The 22,976-nt window shown below is 43.3% G+C and overlaps 1 protein-coding gene across 2 annotated transcripts in view; it reads right to left on the minus strand.

The window, feature by feature from the left end:
• The window catches only part of LOC126187538 (alpha-1,3-mannosyl-glycoprotein 4-beta-N-acetylglucosaminyltransferase A), an 875,060-nt gene that overhangs the window by 24,680 nt on the left and 827,404 nt on the right, over positions 1–22,976 (minus strand). For both annotated transcript variants that reach the window (XM_049928685.1, XM_049928684.1), the window contains one exon: positions 2,752–2,859. In XM_049928685.1, the coding sequence (XP_049784642.1) occupies positions 2,752–2,859 (108 nt within the window). The remainder of the gene's footprint in view (positions 1–2,751; positions 2,860–22,976) is intronic.

The following is a 22,976-nucleotide window of genomic DNA, read 5'->3' on the forward strand; positions in this document are numbered from 1 at the left end:
TCGGTCATTGTAAACTTACTGAACAAACGGGCATAACTAGTTCAAATGCAATATAGACAGAGGAACTGTGAACGAAGTTTAAACTTAATGTGCATTTTGCTCTAGAGAAGTTTAGCAACTAAAGAAAAAAAAATCATCCTGCTTTAGTAACAACATTTGGAAAATATTGAGGAAACAGTCTATTGTTGCTTTCTTTTCAGTTTGTAACTTGCTCGTGTCCATGCTTGTTGCAGTTTGATTCACAAAATGGCACAGAAATGCCAACAGGCGAAAGTTAGCAGAAACTGATGCGTATATATGGGCAGGTACGGACAACACATATAACAAATTCCACAGTTTGTGAGATGAAAGATCTTTTGGAAATTCTTAGAAAATTCTGGTCATACATAGTAACACTAAGCGGTTCAATAGCTTGTGTTCCACTACTTGAAAAATTCCGGAAATTTATCAACAATTGTTTTCTATGCTTAACTTTTACTTATTGTGCATGGTCTCCTTTGAAATATTCTCCTCCACAATTGATACACTGCTCCCAATGCTGTTTCCACACCCAGAAGCAGTCTTGGTATGCCTCTTGCTGGATCATCTGCGAATTTTCTTTAACCTTGTTTATCATTGCTAATCTTTGTCCTTTCAATGGGGTTTTCAACTTTGGATATAAAAAAACAAAAAAGTCCATAGGGGACAGGTCTGGAAAATATGAAGAATGAGGCAGTACAGTGATTTCGTTTCTTGTGCAGTAGTCACACACCAACTGAGATGGATGTGTGGGTGTGGTACCATGATGCTAGAGCCACAAATTGTCTTGCCACATTTCAAGCCATTTCCTTCTCACATTTTTTCGCAGGTGTTGCAACATGTCCTGATAGTATCATCGATTAACAGTTTGTCCTGTAGCACAAATTCATGATGAACTAATCCTTCGAAGTCAAAGAAAACTATCAGCATGACTGATATTTGACCTGACCTGACATGCCCTTTTTTGCCTTGGAGAACCTTTCCTGACCATTTGAAAAAACTGAACCTTGGTATCAACATCATAACTGTCGACCCACATCTCATCAGTTATGATTTTCTTAAGGAACGTCTCCTCCTCATTTGCGTGATCCAAAAGGTCTTCACAGAATGCAAGGTGAAGGTCTTTCTGGTCGTGACTCATCAAATATTTACAGCATTTCTGATGACAGCATAAGTATTACTTGGCTAGCCAAACAGGTTACCTGTCCATATCACTGAGTATACCATCTTGAATCAAGATGGTATACTCAGTGATAAAACAAAGCAGTAGGCTTAACCAGATTTATTGACCTTTAGAAATGTGTCTAATAGTGTATTTTAAATATGACAGTATGCCACCTTAGGCACTGCATAACATTTGTAAAAAACACTTTATAATGGCACTTTGAAGCCAAAATCATAATCGTGTAAACATAACACTATAAATAAAAAACAGTCTCCAGAATGAGATTTTCACTCTGCAGCGGAGTGTGTGCTGATATGAAACTTCCTGGCAGATTAAAACTGTGTGCCCGACCAAAACTTGAACTTGGGCACACAGTTTTAATCTGCCAGGAAGTTTCAAAAAATAGTCTAATGGTGGTACTGACTTTAAAGAAATATATTATGACTGTGGCCCCATATTATGAAAAAATTTTTCTTGTGTGTTATCCAATGATTTCTAATCGGTCTTGTCTTATTGCCTATTTCAACCATGTTGTCTACACTATTTCATCTCTCTAAGCTATAGTCCGCCGCTCGTGGTCTCGCGGTAGCGTTCTCGCTTCCCGAGCACGGGGTCCCGGGTTCGATTCCCAGCGGGGTCAGGGATTTTCACCTGCCTCGAGATGACTGGGTGTTTGTGTTGTCCTCATCATTTCATCATCATCCAGGAAAGTAGTGAAATTGGACTGAGCAAAGATTGGGTAATTGTACGGGTGCTGATAACCACGCAGTTGAGCGCCCCACAAACCAAAACATCATCATCATCATCATCATCATCATCATCATCATCACATCTCTAAGCTATACATTTATCACCTATCTTGTTCTTTCTCCCTGTTTCAGTCAACTATTGCCTAATTCTCCCACTAAATCTCTCAGTAATCTCTAGTTCTTTCGATCTATCTAGGTTGGATCATCTTAATTTCCTATCTTCCTGCAATTTCTTCATTTTTAATTTTAAGTTCATAACCAATAAATAATGGCCTGAGTCCGCACCTGCCCCTAAAAATATTCTACTGTTTAAAACCTGATTTCAAAATCTGTCTTACCCCTGTGTAATGTACCTGAAACCCTTGTGTCTCCAGATCTCTTTGAAGAATACAATCTTCTTTCATGTTTCTTTTTTGAACATGTAATATTGAATGTGTTTCTCCCAACCACATTTTGTTATTCAGTTTACTAATCAAGTCCAGAGGCATTATAAAACCTATGAACTATTCTTGGTAATAATAGTTTCTTGCCTTGCCCACAGTATCAGAAAAACAGCACCAACTGAGCACGTACTTTAATCCTACTGCTGTTAGACATCACATTTGTCTTTTCACAATTTACACACACTTAACTTCACATTTAATACCCAGCTCTTCCTGCACAATAAATCTGATGCATTAGTATCAAGCTAAGATTTAACTAAGCATACTGTCTAGTATTTGAAACATAAGACATATTTCATCTTACATATTCATATATTTACATTCAATTAAGAGAAAGAGAGTCACACAAATATTTTTAACACAATTATCCACTCACTTTGAGTTTTTGCACCTTTCCCTTGAGTGAGGAGTGTGTGCCAATATGCTGGAACAGTGATGGTTTATACTGTAGCCACAATTGTGACTTTGCCTTTTTGCAGTGTTTCTGTAAAAAAAATTAAAAATCTGTATCAGAGCCATTCTAAACATAAGATAACAAATAATTTAAGTTTGCTTACAGAAAGCCAGTTCTGTGATCTTTGGCTTCAGCGTGGAGTAGTAATTTAATTACAGATCTAGGATTTCCACTTGCAACAGCACAGTTTTCAATTTTGTTTATCAGGCCATAGATCACACATGATCTTGGGATAGCTTATCTGACTAGTAATCAAAACGTCCTGAGTCCCAGGTTTTAACCCAGCCACTGCTTAAATTTTGAATAAAAATCAGAAAGAAGGCAGCCAAAGACCTTCAGTATAAGAGCCACACTCATTTTGCCTAATGTCTTGTCGAAGATTGCAGAGGAGTGGACAGAGTTTCAAAACTTTGAGTGGGAAAAATGCCACTAAAAGGAATAAGAATCAACAATGATGAACAGTATGAGGGTGCAGAAGGCAATGGAAACAACTACAGTAAAGGCATATGGTTTGTATCTGCAGGACATGTTGCTTCCACCTAAAAAGTGTCGTGGCAACCTCCACACTGTCAGATTCTGGATTAGTTAGTACCCACTCAGATGCCGAGGAGGAGACTGCCATGCAGCAGGTGGCCACAAGACAAAGATGGAAAACCAATGCAGGGTGGAGAATGTTAGAAGTTGGAATATGGTAGGGAAGCTGGAAAATTTGAAAAGGGAAATGCAAAGGGTGAATTCAAATATAGTTGGGGTCAGTGAAGTGAAATGGAAGGAAGATACAGATTTCTGGTCAGATGAAAGCAGGGTAATAGAACAGCAGCAGGAAATTGTGTAATGGGAATATGGTTTGTCATAAAGGAAGATACGACAGACTGAGTTACTTTGAACATTTCAGTGTTCTTGGAAAAGTAGTATAATGCCAACAGTAGTAACCCAAGTATATGAGAAAGTATGTAAAGGGAGATGGAAACATAATAATGATGGGTGACTGGAATGCTGCTGTAGGGAAAGGAATAGAAGAAAGAGTGACAGAAGGATAGTAGGAATGAGTGAAGAGAAAGAATAATTGAATTCTGCAATAAATTTTAGGTAATAATTGCAGATATACCATTCAAGAATCACAATAAGAGTAGGAGCTATACTTGCAAAAGATCCAAAGACACTGAAAGATTCCAGCTGTATCACATCCTAGTCACATAGCTTCTGAAATCAGATATTGGATTGTACACTGAAGTGACAAAGAAACTGGTATAGGTATGCATATTCAAATACAGAGATATATAAGCAGATAGCACTGCTGTCAGAAATGAATGTATAAGACAATGTGTGTCTGGCGCAGTTGTTAGATCGGTTACTGCTGCTGCAATGGCACATTATCAGGATTTAAGTGAGTCTGAATGTGGTATTATAGTGGGTGCATGAGCGATAGCCACAGTATCTTCGAGGTGGCGGCGAAATGGGGACTTTCCCAAATAACAATTTCATGAGCGTACCGTGAATATCAGGAATTCGGTAAAACATCAAGTCTCCAACATTGCTGCAGCCAGAAAAAGATCCTGCAAGATCAGGACCAACAATGACTGAAGAGAATCTTTCAACATGACAGAAGTTCAAACCTTCTGCAAATTGCTACAGATTTCAATGCTGAGCCATCAACAAGTGTCAGCTTGCGAACCATTCAATGAAACATCATTGATACGGGCTTTTAAAGGCAAAGGCCCACTCATGTACTCTTGATGACTGCACAACACAAAGCTTTACCCCTCACCTAGGCCTGCCAACACAGACTTTGGGCCGGTGATGACTGGAAACATGTTGTAGGGTCGGACAAGTCTCATTTCAAATTTTATCTATCAGATGAACGTGTACAGGTATGGAGAAACTGCATGTTAGCAGGGAACTGTTCAAGCTGGTGGAGCATCTGTAATGATGTGGGGCATGTGCAGCTGGAATGATATGGGAGCCCCGACATCTAGATACGACCCTGAAAGGTGGCACAAACTTAAACATCCTGTCTGATCACTTGCATACATTCATGTCCATTGTGCATTCCAATGGAATTGGGCAATTCCAGCAGGAAAATGAGACATCCCACACATCCAGAATTCCTACAGGAACACTCTCCTGAGTTTGAACACTTCCGCTGACCACCAAACTACCTAGACAGGAGAGTTATTAAGCACATCTGGAATGCCTTGCAATGTGCTGTTTGGAAGAGATCTCCACCACCCCATACTCTTAGGGATTTATAGACAGCCCTCCAGAATTCATTGTGTCAATTCCCTCCAGCACTACTTCAGACATCAGTCGAGACCTTGCCAATTCCTGCTGCGGCACTTCTGCTTGCGGGGGCCCTACACAGTATCAGACAGGTGTACCAGTTTCTTTGGCTCTTCAGTATATACACGCAGATAACACTTCAGTAATACTATAGAGTAGATAAGATTGACAGCAGAATCAGTGTAGAAAGAAGAGAGATACCGAAGTACTGAGGAATCATGAGATTTTTTTGAAGTTCTCCAACACTTTAATTAATACCACAGTAGATCGTTCAGTGAAGAGGAAGACATTTCTAAGAAGGCCAACTGCATAAATTGGCTGTCAAACGTAGGTACAAGGAAGGTAACTGCGAAGGAACCTTAGGTAAGTTGTTTGGTTGGTTTAAAGACGGGAGAAGGGACCACTACGAGGCCATCGGTCCCTCTGCCAGTGCGGAGCTGGCAGAGGACAACTCATTACCTGTGAGAGGCCCGCATGGAAGACTTCCACACATTCATAGTCTCCTTAATGACTCAGTTTGTTATGCCACTCCATCTCCCAAAGCTGGAAAACCCTGCAGTGTAAGACAGAACACAGGTCTGCTTTGGAGAAGCCTATCTCCAGAAGCGGTTTCTGCATCGCCTGTTTGGCCAGCCTGTTGGCAAGTTCGTTGCCAGGGATTCAGACGTGTCCTGGGGTCCATACAATCACCACGGAGCGGCGGGACTGTTCTAGAGCATAGATGGACTCCCGAATGGACACTACCTGAAAGTGGCGAGGGTAGCGCTGATTGATAGCTTGTAGGTTGCTCAATGAGTCAGTACACAGGAGAAATGACTGCCAGGGCATGAGCGGATGTACTCAAGAGCACAAGATATGGCCGCCAGCTCTGCAGTGAAAACACTGCAGCCAACTGGCAAGGAGGGCTGCTCAATATGTCCTCCATGAACATATGCAAAGCCTACATGACCATCAGCCATTGAGCCGTCGGTGTAAACCACTTCAGAGCCCCGGAACACGTCAAGAAGCGAGAAGAAGTGACAGCGGAGAGCGGTGGGGGTTAACGGAGTCCTTAGGGCCATGCAAAAGGTCCAGAGCTGTGGCCGAGGCATACACGATGGAGGTATATGTGAATGGGCCGCAAGCAGAGGTGGTAAAGGGAAGGAATCCAGTTTGGAGAGAAGGGACCACATGCAAACCGCAATCCTTAGCCCCGATCTGGGCCTGATGCGAGAGATGGACTGCCGCAAGTGGGAAAAGGAGATGGTTATTCAAATGCACAGGGGAACTATGAATGTGTGCTGCATAACTGGTGAGCAGTTGTGCATGTCTGATCTGTAGTGGAGGAACACCAGCCTCCACCAGTATGCTGGTCACCGGACTCGTCCTAAAAGCTCCTGCCGCTAGTCTAACCCCACAGTTGTGCACAGGGTCAAGTAAATGCAATGCTGAATGCGCTGCTGAACCATAAACCACAATGCCAGAGTCAATTCAGTATTGGACAAGGGCTTTGTAGAGCTGCAGCAGCGTGCAGTGATCTGCACCACAATTGGTGTTGCTGAGGCAATGGATGGCATTGAGGTGCTGCCAGCACTTCTGCTTAAGCTGGCAAAGATGAGGGAACCAAGTCAATCGAGCGTCAAAAACCAGTCCTAGGAATTTATATGTCTCCACTACAGTGAGTGGAACATCTTTAAGGTAAAGTGTGGGTTCCGGATGAACGGTACGACGCCAACAGAAGTGCACGACACACAACTTTGCAGCTGAAAACTGGAAGCCATGGGCTAGAGCCCATGGCTGCGCCTTGTGGATGGCTCCCTGGTGGCGCTGCTCAGCAACAACAGTACTGGAGCAGAAGTATGAAATGCACAAGTCATCTGCATACAGAAGAAGATGAGACGGAGGGTCCAACAGCTGCTGCTAGACTGTTAATGGCCACTAAAAATAGAGACACATTCAATACAGAGCCCTGTGGGACTCCATTCTCCTGGATATGAATGGAACTGTAGGAATCACTAACTTGGACACAGACAGTACGGAGCAACAGGAAGTTTTGGATAAAAATTGGGAATGGTCCTCAGAGACCCCACTCATACAACGTGGCAAGGATATGATGTTGCCAAGTCATGTCATATGCTTTACGTAAGCCAAAAAAGATGGCACTCAGGTGTTGTCGTCTGGAAAAGGCTGTTCAGATGGCAGACTCGATGGTCACTAGATTATCAGTGGTAGAGCGACCCTGGCGGAAGCCGCGCCGACATGGAGCTAGCAAGCCACATGACTCCAGGACCCAACCCAACCGCCATCATACCATACGTTCCAGCAGCTTACAAAGAACATTGGTGAAGCTCATGGGCCAATAGCTATCCACATCAAGCAGGTTTTTACCGGGTTTGAGCACCAGAATGATGGTGCTCTCCTGTCATTGCGATGGAAAGGTGCCATCATGCCAGATACGGTTGAAGATGATGATAAGATGTCGCTTGTATTCAGATGAGAGATGTTTAATCATCTGGCTGTGGATGCGATCAGGCGCAGGAGCTGTGTCGGGGCAATGTGCAAGGGCTCTGAGGAGCTCCCACTCTGTAAGTGGGGCGTTATAGGATTCACTGTGGCGTGTAGTGAATGAGAGGACATTCACTTCCAGCCACTATTTGAGTGTGCGAAAGGCTGGGGGGTAATTCTTCGACACTGAGGCTCGAGCAAAGTGCTCAGCAATCACGTTTGCATTGGTACATAACTCACCATGTATAGTTAACATCAGGAACAGCTGTTGGGGCCTGGTACCCGAAAAGACATTTGATCTTTACCCAGACTTGGGAAGGTGACGTGTGGCACCCAATGGTGGATGCACATCTCTACCACCACTCCTCCTCCTGTTTGATAAGGTAGTGAGCATGGGCACAGAGCTGTTTAAAGGCTATGAGGTGCTCCAGGGAAGGGTGTCACTGTAGAGCTCGCCGACGCTCCTTAATTGCTTCAGCGACTTCCGGCAACCACCAAGGGATTGCCTTATGCCTTGGGCACCCTAAAAAGTGAGGGATTGCGTTTTCTGCCACAGAAACAATTGTGCTAGTCAGCTGATCAACAATCACATCGATGTTACCGTGCGGGGGAGATTCAGCGGTGACAGCTGAGGTGAAAGTTCCCCAGCCTGCCTCGCTTAAAGCCGATCTGGGCAGGCATCCATGTGCCTGATGCTGGGGCAGTGACAGGAAGATGCAGAAGTGGTCACTACCACACAGGTCGTCATGTGCTCTCCAGTGGATAGATGGGAGAAGTCCTGGGCTGCAAATTGATAAATCAATGGCCGAGTAACTACCATGAGCCACACTGAAATGTGTGGTGGCCCCAGTATTTAAGAGGCAGAGGTCGAATTGTGACAGTAAAGTTTCAACATCTCTGCCTTGGCCAGTAAGCGTGGTACCACCCCACACAGGGTTATGGGCATTAAAATCTCCCAGAAGTAGGAAAAGTTTAAGGAGTTGATCAATCGTGCAGCTAATACAATCAGGGGTAATGCACCATCTGGAGGAAGATATACATTGCAGACAGTTATTTCCTGCGTCGTCCTTATTCTGACAGCCACAGCTGTAAGAGGGGTTTGAAGGGGCACATGTTCACTACAGACCACGTTTAGGACATAAATGCAAACTCCACTTGACACTCGACTATAGTTGCTACAGTTCCTGTAATATCCCTTATAGCTGCGGAGGGCAGGGGTCCGCATTGCTGACAATGAGGTTTCCTGGAGGGCAATGCAGATAGCAAGTGTAAGGCTTAACAGCTGCCATAGCTCAGCCAGGCAGTGGAAAAAACCGCCACAATTCCACTGGAGGATGACACCATGAGACTGGGAAGGCATGGAACATTCAATGCAGTTTACACCTCAGAGCCAGCTGCTGCCACAAATTTATTGCCTGAGCAGTCTTAGGGAACAGAAGAAATACTTCAACTGGTCAACAAAATCTGGAAGAGCAAGAAAATTCAGGGAAACTCAGGAATACAGAAATAAAAGTCGTTTAGGAATGAAATAAGAGTGTGCAAGGGACCTAAGGTGAAATTAATGCTTGAAAAAATATGTTGTTGTTGTTGTTGTTGCGGTCTTCAGTCCTGAGACTGGTTTGATGCAGCTCTCCATGCTACTCTATCCTGTGCAAGCTTCTTCATCTCCCAGTATCTACTGCAACCTACATCCTTCTGAATCTGCTTAGTGTATTCATCTCTTGGTCTCCCTCTACGATTTTTACCCTCCACACTGCCCTCCAATGCTAAATTTGTGATCCCTTGATGCCTCAAAACATGTCCTACCAACCGATCCCTTCTTCTAGTCAAGTTGTGCCACAAACTTCTCTTCTCCCCAATCCTATTCAATACCTCCTCATTAGTTACGTGATCTACCCACCTTATCTTCAGCATTCTTCTGTAGCACCACATTTCGAAAGCTTCTATTCTCTTCTTGTCCAAACTAGTTATCGTCCATGTTTCACTTCCATACATGGCTACACTCCATACAAATACTTTCAGAAACGACTTTCTGACACTTAAATCTATAGTCGATGTTAACAAATTTTTCTTCTTCAGAAACGCTTTCCTTGCCACTGCCAGTCTACATTTTATATCCTCTCTACTTCGATCATCATCGGTTATTTTACTCCCTAAATAGCAAAACTCCTTTACTACTTTAAGTGTCTCATTTCCTAATCTAATTCCCTCAGCATCACCCGACTTAATTTGACTACATTCCATTATCCTCGTTTTGCTTTTGTTGATGTTCATCGTATATCCTCCTTTCAAGACACTGTCCATTCCGTTCAACTGCTCTTCCAAGTCCTTTGCTGTCTCTGACAGAATTACAATGTCATCGGCGAACCTCAAAGTTTTTACTTCTTCTCCATGAATTTTAATACCTACTCCGAATTTTTCTTTTGTTTCCTTTACTGCTTGCTCAATATACAGATTGAATAACATCGGGGAGAGGCTACAACCCTGTCTTACTCCTTTCCCAACCACTGCTTCCCTTTCATGCCCCTCGACTCTTATAACTGCCATCTGGTTTCTGTACAAACTGTAAATAGCCTTTCGCTCCCTGTATTTTACCCCTGCCACCTTCAGAATTTGAAAGAGAGTATTCCAGTTAACATAGTCAAAAGCTTTCTCTAAGTCTACAAATGCTAGAAACGTAGGTTTGCCTTTTCTTAATCTTTCTTCTAAGATAAGTCGTAAGGTCAGTATTGCCTCACGTGTTCCAACATTTCTACGGAATCCAAACTGATCGTCCCCGAGGTCGGCTTCTACCAGTTTTTCCATTCGTCTGTAAAGAATTCGCATTAGTATTTTGCAGCTGTGACTTATTAAACTGATAGTTCGGTAATTTTCACATCTGTCAACACCTGCTTTCTTTGGGATTGGAATTATTATATTCTTCTTGAAGTCTGAGGGTATTTCGCCTGTCTCATACCTCGTGCTCACCAGATGGTAGAGTTTTTTCATGACTGGCTCTCCAGAGGCCATCAGTAGTTCAAATGGAATGTTGTCTACTCCCGGGGCCTTGTTTCGACTCAGGTCTTTCAGTGCTCTATCAAACTCTTGACGCAGTATCTTATCTCCCATTTCGTCTTCATCTACATCCTCTTCCATTTCCATAATATTGTCCTCAAGTACATCGCCCTTGTATAAACCCTCTATATACTCCTTCCACCTTTCTGCCTTCCCTTCTTTGCTTAGAACTGGGTTGCCATCTGAGCTCTTGATATTCATACAAGTGGTTCTCTTCTCTCCAAAGGTCTCTTTAATTTTCCTGTAGGCAGTATCTATCTTACCCCTAGTGAGACAAGCCTCTACATCCTTACATTTGTCCTCTAGCCATCCCTGCTTAGCCATTTTGCACTTCCTGTCGATCTCATTTTTGAGACGTTTGTATTCCTTTTTGCCTGCTTCATTTACTGCATTTTTATATTTTCTCCTTTCATCAATTAAATTCAATATTTCTTCTGTTACCCAAGGATTTCTATTAGCCCTCGTCTTTTTACCTACTTGATCGTCTGCTGCCTTCACTACTTCATCCCTCAGAGCTACCCATTCTTCTTCTACTGTATTTCTTTCCCCCATTCCTGTCAATTGTTCCCTTATGCTCTCCCTGAAACTCTCTACAACCTCTGGTTCTTTCAGTTTATCCAGGTCCCATCTCCTTAAATTCCCACCTTTTTGCAGTTTCTTCAGTTTCAATCTGCAGTTCATAACCAATAGATTGTGGTCGAATCCACATCTGCCCCAAGAAATGTCTTACAATTTAAAACCTGGTTCCTAAATCTCTGTCTTACCATTATATAATCTATCTGATACCTTTTAGTATCTCCAGGATTCTTCCAGGTATACAACCTTCTTTTATGATGAAAAAATATGAAGAAACCAAAAAATAAAAGGTCATCAGAAAGGAGTGGTACAGCATATAGAAATGTCAATACAACCTTCGGTTAAATCAAGGCAAGTTCAGCAGTAATTCTACTGTTAAATGTGTAGGAAAAAGCACATGGATGGAAACAGTACACAAAAGGTATCTGCAAGGGTGAAGAACTGTCTGAAGACTTAACATAAGAAGAAATGAAAGCCATCAGGGACTCAATATAAGCTGCTGCTTTGGAAGACCTGAGATCAAAGAAGATAAGAGGGATAGATAACATCCCTTTGGAACTTCTAATATCACTGGGGAAGTGATAACCAATGTTGGTGTGTAAAGTCTACGAGACTGCAGACATACCATAAGACTTCAAGAAGAATATCATCTAAATAATCATGATGATTGAAAGAGCAGATAGAACAATCAGTTTAACAGCTCATGCATCAGATCTGCTGACAGGAATAATATATCTAAGAATATAAAAGAAGGCAAAATCTCCAGAGTTGTTCAGCTGCATTGTATTTCTTCTGTGAGTATACAATTGACATTTTGAAACCTACCTACCTATCTTCAAGACCTTGTGGTGTTCACAGTTGGCCATCTGTAAAAAGCACAAAATCCTAAAGGATATCCCAGCAGCAGTGTCAAAGAATCAGTTGCATAGAATAAATGACATGTCCTGACAACATAGAATATTTTATCATCAATGACAACTGCCACAAAAGCCTGAAGACTTTCATAATGGAAAAGTAAATTGAGGATTTATCGGTTTGGCCTTAGGAAAGCTGGCGGCATCAGAGACAGTTTTGATGTTGCTCTTGATATTGGAAGCAAGACATAGGCTTTTTCCATCTACAAAAAAATGTTCAATAAAGTAAAATTGTGCAAGATATTCAAAATTCTGAGAGCAATAGGAGTAAGCTACAGAGAAATATGGATAATATAAAATATGTACAAGAATGAAGAGGGAACAATAAGACTGGAAGACCAAGTGCAAAGGACTCAGCTTAAAGAGTGCAGGACAGGGGTGCTATCTTTCATCCCTACTGTTAAATCTCTACATCTAACAAGCAAATATGTAAATAAAAGAAAGTGAGATTAAAGTTCAAAATGAAAGGATACCAATGGTAAATTTCTTGATGACACTGCTATCCTTAATAAAGTGAAGAAAAATTACAGGACCTGTTGAATTGAATGGACGGTCCAAAGATCATAAAATAATATAGAGAATAAGCTGAAGAAGATGAAAGTAAGGAGGAGTAACAAAAAAATGACATTAGCTATAAACTTAACATCTAAACTGGTGACTGTAGCTAAAGAATTCTGTTATAAAAAGCAGACTAATACAACCAAAGAAGGCATTCCTGACCAGTGTAAGCTTACTGGTATCAAACATCAGCCTCAATTTTAGGAAGGAATTTCTGAAATTTACATTTGAACTGTGGGAAAACTGGAAAAGAAGCATTTGAGATGTGGTGCTTCAGAAGGATATCTAAAATTAGGTGGACTGATAGGATAAGGAATAACAATGTTCTACAGAGAATCATCAAAAAGAAACATACTTGAAACATTGATAAGGAGAAGGGACAGGATGATGGAACATGCGGGAATAATCTTCATGGTGCTTAAGGAAGCTGCAGCGAATAATTATTGTAGGAAGACTGGGACAAATAAACGAGGTTGTACGTTGCAAGTACTACTCTGAGATGAAAAGATACACAGGAGACAAAATAGTGGTGGACCACATCAAACAAGTCAGTAGACTGACAACTCAAAAATAATGTATGCTTCTTTAGCCTGCATAAAATTATGCCACTGTTTTTAAAACTTTCTGCTATGAATTTTATTATTGGCCTTTGAGAAGTCTTTCTTATTATTCTCAGACATGACTACGATTAGTGCAACACTAATCTAACATTTATCAAATCTACACATTTTCTGACATTTGATTCTCAACTCTTTGCTATCTTGTTATTTTCTTGGTTGAACCCACTAACTTCACGTGTTTTAAAGCAAGACGGTTATTCTGCTATGTGCTTTGAATGCACACCTAATCTGGCCTTGAAATAGCAATTGGAGGAAAAAATGTAGTGTCAACTGCAATAATTAAGACAAGTCTTTCAGAAGAATGTGACAAATATTGCAGGTTCAGAAAAAACATTGGCAATGGTAGTAAACACATAGGAAGAACTAACAAATACATGAAGAATGTGGAGTGTTATAATCTGAAGTTTCTGAGAGATAATATGATTGTCATCATATAGGTCATAAGGTTCAATTTGTTCCAATATTTATAGTTCGTTACTTGTCATACAGCCTACTTCAGAGACCAAAATCCTATCACAGTTGGCCATGGAGTACATAACACTACCACAACACACTGTGCAAGCAGCAGGCAAAGTAAATTATACTGCCACCTTAATATTAACATGTTGCAAAGTATCTGTAAATGAAAGCAAAGGATGTGCCATGAGGAAGTTGGCCGTGGCAAGGAATGTAATCAATATGGCCAAACTGAATATCTGGTAATGGATGAGAGCTTGGATTAGGTCTTGCATCTGAGTCACGCACAACAAGACTGACCTGTAAGGATGATGCAGGTGAGGTTAGAAGCAACAGTGGTGTTTCAGTTCATTTTTATGTCACATAGTTTAATCCAGTGCTTGAATATCAGTGGGGGGTGAAGGGTTGCTTTAGAATAGGATATTCCTTATTACAGGTCATGCTGGAAGATAGATGGAGCCGTGGCAAACTACAATGATAGGAAAAAAAATCTTAACACCAAGAAAGTGCATGTGAACATAAGCGAAAGTTGCTTAGGTGTGTATCTACGTCTGAAATATGATGTCTATTCAAATTTCGTACTAGTTGCATAAGAGTGGCACTAGTAGTTCAACTATGAGGATGCAAATGAGAGTTGCTTTAAATAAACACTGTGTCAGTTGTAAGCATTAGTTATCTTTAGGATTGGACATGAGAGTTGATGTTAGTTGAGAATACTTTTAAGGCGACAAAAACACCATACCAACACCTCACTAAGTAAGATCAAGGCCACATAATAGGGCTATGAACAGCTGGAGGTCCCTTCTATGAGATTGTAGGATGATGTGGGAGGGATGTAGCCACTGTACACAATTGCTGGCAGCAGTGATCACAAGAATGTATGGTCGCAAGAGGATAGGGCACTGGATGGCCATGTGGCACTACACAGAGGGAAGACCACTGCGTTCAGCATGTAGCTCCGGTGTATCTTACTGCATCTGCAGCTGCTATTTGAGCAGCAGTTGGCACCACAGTGACCCAAGAAACTGTTACAAATCTGTTATTTCAAGGACATCGCTGAGCCAGATGCCCTTCGCGTTCATTTCACTGGCCTCAAGCCACAGCCATTTGCGACTTAAATGGCATCAAGTGAGTGCTCATTGGAGGTGCCAGGGTGTAGGTATGTTATGTTTTCTGACGAAAGCTGTTTCTGCTTCAGTGCCAGTGATGGTTGTGTATTGGTTAGGAGGAGGCCAGTTGGCAGCCTGCAACCAGCCTGTCTACTGGAGTTATGGTCTGGGATGTGATTTTGTGTGACAGCAGCAGCTCTCTCATGGTTATCCTATGCTTCCTGACTGCAAATCTGTATGTCAGTTCTGGTAAGCAACCTGCTAAAAATAAATCTGTTCTGTAATTGACTATTGGTGGAAAAATCTCTAAACTTTTGGTATTTACTGTAAGATTTGTGCTGTATACAGACCAAATACACTCCTGGAAATTGAAATAAGAACACCGTGAATTCATTGTCCCAGGAAGGGGAAACTTTATTGACACATTCCTGGGGTCAGATACATCACATGATCACACTGACAGAACCACAGGCACATAGACACAGGCAACAGAGCATGCACAATGTCGGCACTAGTACAGTGTATATCCACCTTTCGCAGCAATGCAGGCTGCTATTCTCCCATGGAGACGATCGTAGAGATGCTGGATGTAGTCCTGTGGAACAGCTTGCCATGCCATTTCCACCTGGCGCCTCAGTAGGACCAGCGTTCGTGCTGGACGTGCAGACCGCGTGAGACGACGCTTCATCCAGTCCCAAACATGCTCAATGGGGGACAGATCCGGAGATCTTGCTGGCCAGGGTAGTTGACTTACACCTTCTAGAGCACGTTGGGTGGCACGGGATACATGCGGATGTGCATTGTCCTGTTGGAACAGCAAGTTCCCTTGCCGGTCTAGGAATGGTAGAACGATGGGTTCGATGACGGTTTGGATGTACCGTGCACTATTCAGTGTCCCCTCGACGATCACCAGTGGTGTACGGCCAGTGTAGGAGATCGCTCCCCACACCATGATGCCGGGTGTTGGCCCTGTGTGCCTCGGTCGTATGCAGTCCTCATTGTGGCACTCACCTGCACGGCGCCAAACACGCATACGACCATCATTGGCACCAAGGCAGAAGCGACTCTCATCGCTGAAGACGACACGTCTCCATTCGTCCCTCCATTCACACCTGTCGCGACACCACTGGAGGCGGGCTGCACGATGTTGGGGCGTGAGCGGAAGACGGCCTAACGGTGTGCGGGACCGTAGCCCAGCTTCATGGAGACGGTTGCGAATGGTCCTCGCCAATACCCCAGGAGCAACAGTGTCCCTAATTTGCTGGGAAGTGGCGGTGCGGTCCCCTACGGCACTGCGTAGGATCCTACGGTCTTGGCGTGCATCCGTGCGTCGCTGCGGTCCGGTCCCAGGTCGACGGGCACGTGCACCTTCCGCCGACCACTGGCGACAACATCGATGTACTGTGGAGACCTCACGCCCCACGTGTTGAGCAATTCGGCGGTACGTCCACCCGGCCTCCCGCATGCCCACTATACGCCCTCGCTCAAAGTCCGTCAACTGCACATACGGTTCACGTCCACGCTGTCGCGGCATGCTACCAGTGTTAAAGACTGCGATGGAGCTCCGTATGCCACGGCAAACTGGCTGACACTGACGGCGGCGGTGCACAAATGCTGCGCAGCTAGCACCATTCGACGGCCAACACCACGGTTCCTGGTGTGTCCACTGTGCCGTGCGTGTGATCATTGCTTGTACAGCCCTCTCGCAGTGTCCGGAGCAAGTATGGTGGGTCTGACACACCGGTGTCAATGTGTTCTTTTTTCCATTTCCAGGAGTGTATGAGGAGTAAAGGCGCTTTATGCCAATGGTTTCATTTGTTTAAGAATTAATGGGTGAACGTTCATTGTGAGGACAGAAAGATTTGTCAATCTGGAGTTAGCACGAACTGGCACAAAGAATGGGTAAAATATGGCACTTCACTGTATTCCAGCTTTCAGGAAATTTTCTGCAGTCTTCTGAGTGTTCTGCACAAGATCATGACTAAACCATTAGGTTTGCAGACCTGTGTTCGTTAATCTTTGTGGTTTTCAGACAGAAGCTTTCGAACCCAAAAGATAACTGCTATTCTGGGCTTACTTGTGACAGTAGAAGGCTTACTAATCAGAATCCAAATGGTTCCCAACTCTTCATGTACATAAGAAAGTGACTTACTTCCAGTGTTTTCTTCTTGAAAGTTAAGGAAATTCTCTAAATGTTAGTGAATCATGTAACTCAAATGGGATTTTGTTACCAGCCTGTTGTTCACCTACTGGGATGTGGGAAACCATGCAAGCACCACCCCCCAGGGTTGGCACACCTCTGTCCCGAGGTGGCACTTTAGCGTACACAGTTATCCTGGTGGGTCTTTACTCCCCATGTTTTGATACCGGTTAAGAACTTCAGAATTCTGTCATGGGTTGACTGCAATCTTGGGTGGTAGAAGTTTAATGTAAAGGAATTTGTCAGCTCAGTGAATGGGTGAAATGCTTATACCTGAATGACAATTACATAGAGAAGTAACACAAAGGTGTAGTTTTAACATTTTCTAACAAATTTGGTTTAACAATTCTGACATTTTATTTATAGCTTAAAGGAGGTTACTTTCTGAATAGCCCTTGTGCAAAGCCTTTAACTGTCTGAGAATCACATATCACAAAAATATTTCACAAACTACTTACATGTAATGAAAGCATGTATCATGCAAGTACTGAAGTTAAGTTCGTTCTCTCTCTCTCTCTCTCTCTCTCTCTCTCTCTCTCACCAATGTTAGAAGAATGATATTTATGCTCCAGTCTTGTCATAAAATCCTACTGAAAGAATAGAACAATTCCACAATGTCCACAAAGACCACAAAGATAATAAACCCTTACAACATGTTTAACTACGTTATGTTTAGTCCATAGATAGAGGCTGATGAGAAGACAAGCCGATGCTCCTAGTGCAGTAGCAGAAGTTTCCATTTCATACACAATAATATATTTTCTGTTTTCATGTGCTTCTGTGAAGAAGCAAGTTGTATCAATGTATTTTACTGTGTAGTCTAGTATTTACTAACTTACACTAAGGTTCTTGCATACACTTTAGTGCATTAGCTTTGTGCGAACTGGTTTCCTCTCACAGGGACAAGAAAGAGGCAAATGACAGTGGTACACAACATATTCCCCTCCACACACTGCAAGGTGGCATCTGGAGTATAGATGAAGATGTAATCACTGGTGAGATCAGAAGTTCATTCTTTAGGCATCATTATTATTACGATTTATACTTGTTAATAGTAAGAACAAGAGAAACATGAACATATGATACTAATCATAGATTAAAAGAAGAATAAATTAATTTAGAGTGATATCAAAATGAAAATGTGATTTTATCATTTGGACAACACATGATGGCAGCAGAATATGGCAGGAAAAAATTATTCATGTGGGTTTTTGTTAGCTGTGGCCCAGTGGTGTGGGTGTTTAATGTTTCTCCCAAAGGAAATGGGTGCAGAAACCTAGGTTCTCAGTAATCACAGACTTCCTAAACCTGCATTTGGCATTTAATATGAGACTTTCTGACAGGACGTAAGCTTCTCGTGTAGATAGAAAAATGGGAGTGCTGGTCATGAGGAAAGGACGTTTCACAATAATGTTTGATATAGGGATTGGGGGAGGCCTCCTGAAGATGCTGGAAGTGCAAGAGTGAGGGTTAATGGCATTCTTGGTTTGGTTCGTTGATTGGTTGGATGATTTAAGGGACCAAACTAAAAGGCCATCAGTCCTTTTTTCCTTGAACACACAAGTCTACATGACTGTAAATCATGTGGCCTACCATGCAGAACCCAGGGGAAGAAAACCCCAAGGTCTGCCAAAGGTCAGATAAGGGTCAGAAAGGAAGAAAAGAAGAGACAGGAAGAAACGAAGAGTTGCTGCTCATCTAGGGAGCAACCATAATACCCCGAAAGCAGAGTGCAATGAGGTGACATACATCCTGCACAACCCCCCCTCCCCAAGACACCTACCAGAGGTAACCCACTCAGAAATTGCTTAGGAAAGACTAGCAACGTACACAGGGCAAGAACAGTCCAGATGGATAGAAGACAAACAAGCTGAACAGACCAGCAAGAGGGGGAGGAAGAATAAAAGAGTAGGTAGGCTGAGGGTCAGGTTGGACCACCAAGCCCGGGCAGCTGCAGTCTGGTCTGGGGAAATGACGCAACACCACAGAGGTGAATGTGAGTGTGCCTGGAGGAGAGGTGGTAGAAACAACAGTTGGAGTTCAGGGAGGAGGGACTGGATGCAGATTGTGATCATAATCCTTATTCTGGGTCACCATTGTGGGAGATGGATTTGCTTGTTTGGGAAGAGGAGATGGCAGTTCAGATGCCTAGAAGAGCTGTGAACACGTGTAGCATAATTGACGAGCTGTTGTTGGGACCTGACCTGCAATGGAGGGACTGCAGCCGCCACGAGTATGCTGTTCACAGGGATAATTGGGAAGGCTCCTGTCGCAAGCTGAACCTCACAGTGGTGCATCAGACTCGGACTCTGGAATGTTGAGGGCGATGCCAAATTGTATGTCAGATTCCCACAACCAAGATGGGATTGTAACAGGGCTTTTAAAGCTATAGGTGAATAGTGTAATCTGCTCCTCAGATGGCACTCACATGTATTAAAGTTCAGCCAACATTTTAGCTTAAGCTGGCAAAGATAGGGAATCTTTATCAACGAAGCATCAAAGTCCAGTCCTAAAAAGCAGTAAGTCTCCACCACATTGAGTAGACAGACACACACACACACACACACACACACACACACACACACACACACACACACACACACACAAAGGAGCAACAGTAGTCAAAAGTCACCAGCACACAAGGAGGGTGATATTAGGGAGCCCAAAGCTGCTACTAGACCATTGATGGCTATTAGAAAGAGAGAGACACAGTACAGAGTCCTGCAGGACCACACTCTCTTGGATATGAGGAGAACTTAGGTTAGTGTTAGGTTAGTGTTGTTTTAACGTCCCGTCGACAACGAGGTCATTAGAGACGGAGCGCTAGCTCGGGTTAGGGAAGGATGGGGAAGGAAATCGGCCGTGCCCTTTGAAAGGAACCATCCCGGCATTTGCCTGAAACGATTTTAGGGAAATCACGGAAAACCTAAATCAGAATGGCTGGAGACGGGATTGAACCGTCGTCCTCCCGAATGCGAGTCCAGTGTGCTAACCACTGATGAGGAGAACTGTGGGAGGCACCATGTTCAACTCTGAAAATATGATGAGACATTAAGTTCTAGATAAAAATTGGGAGCAAAACATAGAAAACCCACTCATGAAAGGCAGCAAGGAAGTGAGGTCACCATGTGGTGACATAAGCCTTCTGCACAGGTCAAAGAAGATGGCTAGAAAGTGTTGATGTTGGGCAAAAACTGTTTGGGTGGCAGACCATCTTTGGACTGAGCCGGAAGTCCCAGAGACTTAAGGAGCCAGCACAGCCACTCACCACGCATTCCAGCAACTTACAGAGAATTCTGGTGAGGCTAACTGAGCAGTAACTCTCCATCTCTACAGGGGCTTACGCTGTTTCAGTACTGTCACAATGATGCTTTCTTGCCATTGCGATAGAAACTCTAAAGATGGAAAGGATATGACACTGACAGTCCACCAATAGGTACTTGAGCATTTGGTTGTGGATGCTGTCCAGTCCCGAGGCTGTATCAGGGCAATGGACTAGGACACTGAAATTCTCACTCACTGAATGGAGCATTATATGACTCCAGGTGGCATGTTAATCGCTTTTGCTCCGCCAACTGTTTTAGGACGTTAAAGGCAGGTAGATAATTCTGAAATGCAGAGTTTTGAGCATAATGCAAAGTAGAATGATCAGCAACAGTGTCTGGGTCAGTGTAGACAACAACATTTGAGGTAATACCAGGTACACCTTGAAATGTTTTAAATTGGCTTGGACTGTGTCATGGTTTGTTATATTTCACCTAATGCACCAAACATTTAAATAAGTTGCCACCTGAACACTCCTGTTACACACAATGAATATTGCTTACTGAATATTAGGTCGCCATTAAGTATTATTAATCAGTGTTCAGCTAGACTGTGCCCTGAATTTGTGTGCCTTGTTTCTCCAACTTGGCTCAGACTTCACCTCCACACAGGCTGCAGATAAAGCAGCTGAAAATTAACTTCTCTTTGTCATTCACTTGACCATACAAATTAAGAAGTCAGATTCAATTCATCATCTTATATTATCTTCAAAATTGCAACTCGGAACACGATAAATGAGGACATCTACCAACTCAACTCATTAACAATTACAATACATTTATTATCTCTACATTTAACGTTCTTAGATTTAATGGAGCTCTTTCTTCCACAACGCCCACTCCATGGAACTCTTATCTCCACCTCACCAGGTAGGGTTGGACTGCTACCCACTTCCATAGTCACTGGATCATTAGCTCTGGTATAAGCACCTACAATGTGGAACACCTCCCAGTAGCGGACTGCTCACCATTTATCGACTTCTCTCAGTGACAAACATCTTTTCTCTGACATACTTATTTAAGGACATCTCATTCAAGAAATGGGATGTATCACTACAACCTGCAAGTGTCAAATAGCCACAGAGATGCCTGATCTTTGCCCAAAACTGTGAAGGAAAGGTATAAGAGCCGATGGTTCAAACATAGTGTTCCCAACATTCTTGTTTCCTTCATTTCATTAGGTGGAAGACTTGGGCACAGAGCTGCTTAAAGGCAATAAGGTGCTCCATCAATGGGTGGCACTAATGGCATTGGAGAGTCCACTTATGATGTCTAATGGCCTCTGTGGTTTCTGATGACAGCCAAGGCACTGTCTTCTGTCAGGGCGGTTCCAAGGAACAGAGATCACTAAATCAGCTGCCGAAAGAATGGCTGTAGTTTTATTCTGGACTGCTTCATCAATTTCTCCATGCAGCAGGGAGCCAAGGGTAACAGCAGAAGTGAAAGCACTCCAGTCAACACTGTGGAGACTCCATCTGGACGGGCATCCAGGTGAGTGACACTGAGGTAGGGACAGGAAGATCAGAATGTGGTCACTACCCCACAGGCCATCATGGACACTCCAGTGGATGGATGGAAGAAGCCAGTGGCTGCAGATGGAAAGCTGAATGGTCAAGAAAGTTCCATGGGCAACACTTAAGTGTGCGGGGACAAGCTGAGAAACCAATGCAAACAATGTGTTCTGAGACAGTCCACCATCAGGAGGGAGATAAACATTGCAGATCGTAATATTCTGAAATGTTCTTACCCAAATAACCAAAGCCCCCAAAGTGTTTTCAATAGGCCCAAAGTGGCCCAAATTTTTAAGAGGCATGTGTGCAGACTCCACCCAACATTCCGTCATAGGTAGCACAATTCTTACAATATCCTGGGTATCCACGAAGGGCTGGAGTCCACTTTGCTAGACTCCAAGTCTCCTGAAGGGCAATGCAGAAGGCAAGGGAAGAGCTTAAAAGCTTTTGTAGCTCAGCCAGCTGGTGAAAAAAAAAATACTAAAATTCCAATGAAGAAAAATGATTATTTACTGAGAGGCCATCGAGGGACTAAGGAGGTAGGTTATGCCCTTAAGTCACCTGCTGCCACTGGTTGAGAGATTAGGGCATCAGCGCACACACACAGGTAGGTTGGTTTCATTGTGTGGTGTGACCTGGGGCCTAAGGAGCCACCAGAATTTCCACCTCAGCCATGGGAGTGGAACACTTGGTATATGGCAGTGTGGGAGCCACTGGAATCTCCTCCTCCTCCTCCTCCTCCTCCTCCTCCTCCTCCTCCTCCTCGAAGGAATACTACTGATCTTTCCTCTCCTTAGAGGATTTGGACGATTGTGAGGGCTTCTCTGAAAGAATTTCAAGTAATGATGATCATTGGATAGCCCTGTAATCAGCAGCCTGTGGCTCTTTCAACCACTGGCTGGTGGCCAGTTGCAGACCAGCAGTAACCTTTGAAGGATGTACCCCAAGGGACCCCTTTCTGGTGAGATAAGCTGGAGGAAGGTGATTTGTCTCCGGCTGGGAGGTGGGACCAATGTCTCTGGTGTATGGGAAATGATCCGAAAGTAGGTGTGGGGGAAGCAG

Source organism: Schistocerca cancellata, chromosome 5, assembly GCF_023864275.1.
Source record: "Schistocerca cancellata isolate TAMUIC-IGC-003103 chromosome 5, iqSchCanc2.1, whole genome shotgun sequence".
Classification (NCBI taxonomy): domain Eukaryota; kingdom Metazoa; phylum Arthropoda; class Insecta; order Orthoptera; family Acrididae; genus Schistocerca; species Schistocerca cancellata.